Source organism: Aquila chrysaetos, chromosome 3, assembly GCF_900496995.4.
Source record: "Aquila chrysaetos chrysaetos chromosome 3, bAquChr1.4, whole genome shotgun sequence".
NCBI classification, from domain to species: domain Eukaryota; kingdom Metazoa; phylum Chordata; class Aves; order Accipitriformes; family Accipitridae; genus Aquila; species Aquila chrysaetos.
The window spans coordinates 56,758,999-56,768,415 of NC_044006.1; the positions used below are offsets into that span (position 1 = coordinate 56,758,999).

The 9,417-nt window shown below is 41.3% G+C and overlaps 1 protein-coding gene across 3 annotated transcripts in view; it reads left to right on the plus strand.

Annotated features, from left to right (window-relative positions):
- Positions 1-2,095, plus strand: part of LOC115338895 (macrophage mannose receptor 1-like) — a 34,542-nt gene extending 32,447 nt beyond the window's left edge. For all 3 annotated transcript variants that reach the window (XM_030007936.2, XM_041122197.1, XM_041122196.1), the window contains 2 exons: positions 621-656; positions 1,010-2,095. In XM_030007936.2, coding sequence (XP_029863796.1) covers positions 621-656; positions 1,010-1,209 — 236 coding nt within the window. In that variant the 3' untranslated portion in view covers positions 1,210-2,095. The remainder of the gene's footprint in view (positions 1-620; positions 657-1,009) is intronic.
- The last annotated feature ends 7,322 nt before the right edge of the window (positions 2,096-9,417 follow it).

Here is a 9,417-nt window from a genome sequence, read left to right on the forward strand (position 1 = left end):
GCAAAATTATCATCTGCAAGAAAATGCATGAGTCAACTACCAACTGAGATTAAATGAAAGCGGTCCAGAACTTGAACATTTTGTTTGGTTAAATTTCATATTTCTGTTCACCTTTCCCTTACCTGCTAAGTTTAGGAAGTGCAATTACCATAGGAACCACATCCACACGGAATGGCTGTCTCTGACAGAAGGGGCTAAACTCACAGAAGATCCTTTTCAGCTCAAGCAAAACGCTCATGATACATCTCTAACGCTCAAGACCTCCATTCAGGAAATTTTTACTGTTTCAGAAAACACCTTAAAATGATTAAGGATCTTGTGGTCAGTTTCTCAGAAACAAACATATTTGAAAACACTTCTAGAAATAACAGAAATCTGACTCTAATTTCATGTCTTGTTGGGTATCTCAACTGACGAGGTCAGATGCTCTTGGAATGAAAGAGCCAGTCATCCTACTAGAGGTTTACACATGCTTAGGTCCATCTCTCTGGGAGAGCAACTGTCACCAGCAAGTGGATTTAGAGGGAATTGTCAGGAGAATCTGGCCTTAGGAAGTTTAAAATGCCTCAGGTTTTTTTTTTTAAGCATTCAGAATAAACATTTTGTTTTCCTTCCAAAAGCTCCTGAAAACACAGAGGTGTCAACAGAAAATACAGGTAAGCATACTTCCTTTCAAGCAGAATTATAAGGACGTGCTCAAATACAAGAATATAATTACATAGTTTCTAGGTATTAATTTTGAGAGTATTTAAAAATAAAAAGTCAATAAACTTCATCTGTATCTAGATATAGGAAATAGAGGTTATTCTGAAGTAAATTGGTTTTTGATCGGATCCAGTTATATTTTGTTTGGTTTTGTTAGTTAAAAAAAAAACCCCAACCCCTGTTGAACTGAAAATCTACATCCATATTGCACTTGTCTGATTTCTGGTTAAAGAAATCCCATTTATCACTAGATTCTGAAATCTCTTAAGATCAGAGGTGTTGATTCCATTTCATCCATTTACAGAAGGGAAAATGGAGAAAGTACTTTCCGCCAGCATCATTTGGCTGTTCGTTCTTCTAGCCCTTACTATAGTTGGAGCTGGAAGTATAATTTATTTCTACTTGAGGAGGAAAAGACAAAACCTGCTACATATCTCAACCAGAATGAGTGGACCAGAAGCAACGGTGGATATCCTAGAAAAAGATGAACATACCGACATGTAGTCTGACAAAATGCCCATATGTTCCAACTAACAAAAACCAGCCTATGAATCGGTGAAATCTTATGCCAGCTTTGCATTTTCCTACCCAGATAATAGTCTCCTCCCTTCACAAATATAAAGTTCATGGATTTATATAAATACACACTCATATATACTCCCTCCAAAATTCCCTCCAAAGTGTTATGGAGTTTCTTTTGTTTCCTTTGGGGAGTACACAGATATATTTTTCACATAAATGAGCATGGCTGAAAAGCTGGCTCCAGAGGTGTTACAGGAAAACTCTGACAGATATTTACTACCTGAAATCATTTTATTTAACTCAATGTAGAAATTCTCCTTTATACACAGGGGAAATCATTACTCATATCTTTACATTATTTTTTCCTGCTGTATTACTTCAGTGTTATCTACACTATGATAGGAAACACTGCTCATTTCAGATTTTCAGCTTCACAGTTTATGATACTATCTTTTTATTCATTTAAAACCTGTTACAATACCTGCATCTGTGAATTAAATATTATTTCCTTACCAAAAAATAGATGGAAAGATGGAAAAAAATTGAAGAGACTCCTTTATTCCTACTTCTAGTCTGAATTTCAGGAATAATTATGCCATTTCCTACAGTCTTGCACTTTTCTATTATTCTATAAACATCAACATTTTTCTGCCAGGTTCAAATTAATAATAAAAATACAACAGTAGATGACCTTTCCATTGGGTTTTATTTCAGTACTAATGCTTTCAGTATGCAGAGATGCCCCTTTTTAAATCCAAGCATGTATAATAAATGGCTATCTTATACTGCATTATATAACTCTCTGGTTTAGAGAAATCAAATCACTGATGTACTTTTTGAAAATAAATTCTTCCATTTTTTGTTGTAATTTCATTTGATAATGTACTGCCTAGACCCCCTTTCAGCTTTTCTTCAATTGTACACCGTAGCAGCGTTTGCCTCAGGGGGCAGTTCTTCATTCTGTGTATTTTAAGACATCCATCATCCCTCCTGAGTTATGAAAACACCTTTCTCCAAGCCATGGGAGGACACCTGGCACTAACAGGCCTCAGTGAAGAAGCATATGGAGAAGCAGGGCTAAAGCAGAGGAGCTTGTACCAAATATCTGTAAAGGGAAACAGATTCTTTGGCCCTTCTGTGAGAACTGTAGTCAGAATTTCTTACTTTCTCCCCATGCTTAAGGTCCCTGACTGACAAAAAGATGATGCCATGCTAAAGATCTCTTTAAAAGAGAAGAGAATATCTGGAATAAGTGGAATAGGTTTCTGCACCAGGACATCTGTGCCTATGCCTGAGCCACTTGAGATCACACTTGTATTACCTCTAGTATTTACCTTTTTTCTAGATATACAGTAAACCATAAAGGTTCCTAAGTAAAAATGTTATTGATAGCTACGTAGAATGGAAGTCCCCCTTCCTTTAGGAATACTTACTTCAACCGTTTCATCAAGGGCTATCTTAAAACATGTGGCAGCCCTGCTAACATGTTTCCTCCTGAGCTTTCAATTTTTAACCCTATACTCCTTTGCTGGATGGACACACATTATTCTACACCTTTGGGTAAGTTTGTAAAGAAGTTTCACCAATCACAGATATAGAAAGACATCTAAAGATTGTATGGCTTCTCCCTTTCTGGTATGTCTGTATGACATTACTTAACCAAGAGACCTGGTAAAAAAACCCAAAACCAACACCCCACACCCCCCACCCCGGTTATTTAAAATAGAGTTAAAAATTAAGTAAACCAAAAATAAATTTTACAATTAATGTCCTTTGAACACTTTGTAAAGCCCAGAGATAAAAGCCCTTAGATAAAAAGAAATTCCTTATATTCCTATAATAAGTCCTGTAATAGCAACTCCTGCGATAAAGAAACAGTCACCGCTCTGCTCGGAAGGAAATAGGAAATAGCTGAGAGAACTTTGCACAAAACTGTGCAAATGAAAAAAACACCACCTGCTTCCCATGAGATGACTAGAGAGAAAATTATTCCCTGGTATGTGTTACAGAAATCTGGGAATACATAGTTACACTTGCCTTTTGGATGAGTAAATAGTGAAAGTGCTTTTTCTGTTCCATAGTTACAAACAGTAGGGACTGCTGGATTCTACCATATACATGCCCAGCTTAGTAAATCTGATAAATTAAAATTACCTTTCCCAAAAGAAAAAAGGAAACATACAATAAAGAGACTAATTTTTTTAAAGTTATTTGTAAGTTAACTGTAAAAATTGGGAGTTCATAACAGAGGTATTCTGGTGACCAAATTCAGCACAGCCTAGGACCTCCAAAGGAGGAGCCTGGCTGGTAACACCACCATGCAGGAAGCGCATGCCAGCTATCTGTGTTATCATACGAAAATCTTTTGATGTACAGACATTTTTATATACAGCTATTTTGTAGTTAAATCATGACTGAGCACGAAATGGACAGGATCACAGGCTAGGCATAAGGTATGCTGCTGATCCTCCTGCAAGATACTGAGACACCGCAAAGGCTGATCCAAAGTGCCTCTTACAGAAAGAAACAGGAAAGACAGAGCGCACTGTGGTGAGAACAGCAGTGAAAATAGGCGCAGGCAGAGTGAGCCAGTGCAGCAGCGCTCGTTCCTGAGGAAAGGGCCGAGACGAGGGCCACAGCCCTGACCAGACCTGCTCGCGTCAGGCAGGCACCATCATCGTTACCCACTGATCACAGCGCAAGACAGCATTGCCATAGCAAGGACGGGTTATTCAATCTACTGAGTCTCAAACAACCCAACAGCCACTGGGGCAGAGACCAATGCATCTGAACACTCTGACTCCTCTGTATTTGTCTTTTGGAGTTGATATTGGATATGACTAAGACATTGGCCACACACCTCATGCATTGCTCAGACAAAGAAGAGGGCTGGGTTGCACTTGGTTAAACTGCATAGGGCAGAGGAGACCCTTACCCCTCTAAATGCTTAATCCCCAATCCCAGTGTTTTTGCACAAATCTGTTGTGTGCATGTTTCTCTTTTCTCTTCAAAAAGTCCTGTATACTTAAAACCACTGTCAGTTCAGTGCTTTGGATAAGAAAAACATTGCTTATTATGAATGCATCCGTTTAAATTAGCTTCAGAATGGAGAAGACACCCAGCACTGTTGTCAAATGTGTTTACACTGATGTGTGCGCATGGATTTGTGTAGGATTTTTCCTCTCATTTTCATAGATAAATGCTGCCTGATTTTCCTCACCAGTTTCTGAAGGACACACCACCTCCTCTGTAACTAGACTGTGAAAGGAAAATGTAATTCAGTAATGGAAATACAGAATCCTTAGTCTTCTTGCAGACAAAGGAAAAGTTTTATTTTTCAACTGTGGCACAGAAAAGTTGGTATGATACCGTGTTCGAAATACCAGAGTTAAAACACAGGGATGTATGGAATTACAACTAATTCGTTGTCTCAAAATTACAAAGTCAGCTCTCCAAGAATTAATCTCTTCGGTTTTCTATGCTAGTTTGCTTTTGCATCTATTAGAACATTTTGTATCTGATGCTACTGCTGCACAATGGACTAAACTGTTGACAGAATGGAAAATTTTAGTATAGACAACAGGACCGGCACTGCTGGCTGTAGTTGGTTTTATCTGTAAACTTTCCTCGTTGCATTTATGTTGCAAGAGAAAGACCGGCAATAGCATCACAGTGATCATGAGCCGTCGGAGACAGTAAATACAGTACCCAGGATGATAAAACTTAGTCCTCTCTCTCAACCCTTCTGGTATCTGTAAAACAACGGATCCTAAAAGGAGTCATGAAACAACTCATCTTCTTGTTACTGTCCATCAATTATGTATGTACATATTTTCCCTTATATTCTGCTACCTGTTTAGTATAGCCTTTAGAAGGTATCCCTGGGCCTACTTTTCTCTTTGCTGACCTTTATAAACTGCTGTATGGACTGAATCCAGGTGTTCAATTGCTTATTACAATAAACTTCTAATCTTCACTTTTCTACAAATAACCCTACTGTGTCTTAAGAAGAAGAAGACAAACAAGTTTTGTGGAAATGGTTTCAGGCTAGTTTCAATAGTCACAGGAAGAAAAATTCTGGACACATTTTCACATAGTATTTTCCTAATTTTTCATCATAATCATTTGCAATGACAGCATAATCTCTTTCATACATAGGCTCAGCTATCTAAGACACCTGAAGCAGGTGGAATTCATCTCATATAATGTAGGTATCTAAAATGTAGACATGCCTAGCTAAACTACTCACCCAACATCCTCACTGTGGTCAGCACAGAGAAATGGATACATTAGGGTGCAATTAACTTGATCTAGTCTAGAGTCTGATGAGAATCCCTAGACTCTCATTGACACAGAGAAAGCCTAAACCAATTATCTCCCAGTAACAGTTCTGCAGAATCCAATTCTTAATTGATATCTTATGCAATCTGGCACAGCATACACTAATCGATTTTTGTTGATTACATTTATCGCCAATAGCTCCAGGCTATTTCAGAAAACAGCTACCAAACACAGTCCCAACAGATTCCGCTCCCCCCCCGCCCCCAGCTTGAAAACCATTACTTTTGGAAACAAAACTTCTGTTACATTCAAAAATTTCTGTTGATTTTATTTTTCATACTAATTCAGAATGGTATCTGAGCGGGTAGCATTTCTTAAGAAAATGTTGAGAACATTGACAGAAGTTCCTATGAAAGCACAAATCATTGACCCAAACTACAACGGAACTACATCTAAAATAAACTCTGAAGGCAACCATCTGCCTTTGTACTCTCATCAACACTTCCCAGCCCAGTGCCAGGATGGCTGAGAAATCAGTGAAGTATGTCTGCTTACAGTCCTGATACAATCTCTGTATTTAAAGTACGCCCAATTCTGTTTCCCTGAACAGCAGCTGATGTGTACAGTATACCAGTGAACCCTTGAGAAAGTTAAATTGTGCCGACCATCAGAAATGAGGGCTCTGCCGCTTTTATCTCCATCACTGATACACATAGCTAAGGAAGAAAAACTAAGCATAAAAGTCCTGTTCAGTCTCATACCAAGTGCTGCCACTTTAAGTTCCCTCTCCTCTTCTGTGTAGACTGCCAAAACCACTGCACCCACTCTGGCTACATTCTGTTTATATTTCTCCCACCCATTTCCTATTACCTTCATGGTCTTAATGCTAACCTAGAATAGAAGACTGGTATTTTTGGTCATCAGGCTGATAATCTCTGTTTACTAAGAATTTTTCAATTTTTAGTTCAGCTAAATCTGGACAGAATTTACTTTTAATTTCTGTAAGCCCCATTTCTGTTTACAATGTCATAGCTTTATTCATAGATAAATCTCAAATACCACTTAATCATCATTACACAGTAAGATCTTGTACACCTCAGCCACTCCACCCAACACTGTTCTCATACAATGTATGAAACATTCCTGAATTATGTGGCATTATTTTCCTAATTGTTTCAAATAATGCCATGTTGCACTGCTAAAAGGTAATTAGAAATGACTCATTACTTGAACTGGATTAATAAAACCTTTTCAAATGAACTTATTTTGCATCTTATAACATTCTCCTACTTTTTACCCTGTTTTATGACTTTATTCACCTGAATCTTTGGTTTTCATTTTGACTTTTACGCATGCCCTATATAGAAGATCATTGCAAGAGTCTGGCAGAGACTTTTGAAGGCCGTGTGCTACACAAACGTGCCTCCTAACATAACAAGGTGCCCTCCGACTGCTCCCTGAGTAAGTTCAATTCTTGCCGTGCAACTGGCACTGGCTATTCAGAGACTCCCAAATCTCTGATAACCTGGCTTGTCAACACTTGTGCAGTATCATTTTCTCCTGCCACTGATCACAACAGATTCTTTCTCTCCTCTCCTTCCAGATACTTGTTGAAGTCTTTTGTGGAAGCAACTCAGTTGCAGTCCGAGGGACGTACTATCTGTCAATCCAGCTGAACAAGGAAAGTGAGAAAAGAGACCAAAATGGTCTCCAGCACAATTCAGTAAACTGGAGAATCCATTTACTTTCCCTAATTAAGGAAAATCAGTGCCATTTTTATAAACTTTGTCTCAACAATTATTTTTTTCAAATATTGTCAGAGAAAGATTGGCCACTCACTTCTCACCCTCCAAAATGTGTCCAAATTAACTTTTAGCAGCTAACTGCTTCCAGTTACTGGCAGTGGTGAGAACCACCATTACGTAGGTTATTGCCTCTCTCTTTAAGAACAGAATAGACTAGACTATTTCAGCTTGAAGGGACCTACAACGATCATCTAGTCCAACTGCCTGACCAATTCAGAGCTGACCAAGTTAAAGTATGTTGTTAAGGGCATTGTCCAAATGCCTCTTAAACACTGACAGGCTTGGTGCATCGACCACCTCTCTAGGAAGCCTGTTCCAGTGTTTGACCACCCTCTCGGTAAAGAAATGCTTCCTAATGTCCAGTCTAAACCTCCCTGGCACGGCTTTGAACCATTCTCTTAAGAAGCACTCTCTCTTCTCCCCCTCATTTTCTTCCTCTGTTGTGATTTTAGTATTAAGTTCCAAATTTAAATGTTAGAAGGAGATCAAAGTATTACATCACAGTTTTTCAGTGAATGCCATATAAAGAGATTATGTCAATGAGAGTAGACTGATTACTACAGTTACCTAACTGGTTATATATTTGTAGGATTCTCTAGAGAAAATTCTATTTCCCAAGACTACCTATCTATCATATACAGGTTTGGAAGAGACATACAGAAAGATACTTAAATCTAAGTTCTTGATGTAATAATCTCAGCACTTTTATAAAATACTTAAGAATCTTTTGCAAAGTTTTATGGTTGAGAAAGATTATTTGAACTAAAACAAATGATACAGTTTTATGTTCATTAGCGGTCAAGCACAATGAAACAAGATTTTTTTTCCTAACTGAACACTAGTTTTCTCCAGTGGGTTTCAGCAGTTCTCTGCTGTTCCTAATTCCTTGTTCATAAGTCTGCTATATATCCAGAGGAAATTGTTCAACTTCCTGATTCGATCCGTTCTTTAATATAAACAGACCTTGCATGGTTTACATTGTTCTGAACTTTGGCCAAGTCAGAAGCTGCAAAATGGAGAAATGTTTTTCCTACAAGATCACACAGACATCGAGATGACATGTCTGCTGGGACATCCCAGTACTCCATGAGCCAGGGACTGAGAACAGGGCTTCATCAAAGACCAGCCGCTGCTGACAAGTAAGCTTTTATTTCTACCTCCTGGATCCGCAAAGCAACTGATGGCCTCGGGGAAGGGTCCTCCCCATCCTGGGCTACTTTCTAGATGTCCCCCATGACTCTGGCCAGTGGGCTGAGGAATGACCATCAGAGAGTGCATCTTCTGCACAGTAAAAGAGCCCAGATTCAGTGTGTGCCTTGAAGACTGGCACAGGCTGCCCAGAGAGGCTGTGGAGTCTCCAGGCCTGGAGATACTCACAGTCCTGCTCAGCACCAGGGACTGGGCTGAGATGTCCCTTCCAACCTCACGCCCGCGGCGATGCTGTGCCTCTGCCATCCTCCCTACTGCACGGGCAGCCGTGTTGGTGTTTGATATGGCTAGCCAAGCCTCACAAAGCAACGGTGCCCCAAAGTGAAGGGAGACTTCCTAAATCCCTCTTCTGCCCTGCACTCCCCTCCACCGCGCCCAGCCGCCGGCTGCCCTACGCCTTGGTAATGTGCAGCCCTGGGCTAAAGACGCGCAGCGTTCCCCAATGCCGGGGAGCACGGCGCCCTGCACGCCAGCCTGGGGGCTGCAGGGCCCGCACCCCTCCCGCCCATCCCTCGCTCTCGCTTCCCCCCACACTCGCACCGCCGGCGCAGGCCCCGCGTCCCCCTCCCCGCCGCCCGACGCGCACTGGCAGGCAGCGGGGAAGCCCTCCCTGCCGCCTCCGCCGGGTGCTGCCGGAGCCAGTCAGGCTCACTGAGGCTGGGGGTCTCTCTTCTTTCACGGGTCGGGGATGGAAGGCAGGCGAGGGCGATGAGAACAGAGCAGCGGTGAGACCGACCGAGCGGAGCGGCCGCCCTGCAGCCGGGCTCGCTGCGCGGGGCGCCGGCGGCTTCGTGCCCGACATGGCGGCCGAGGCGCGGAGCGCCATCTTCCGCGGAAGCCGGCGGCGCCATCTAGCGAGCGAGCGGCAGGCTGCGGCCGGGCAGCCAGGCCGGGG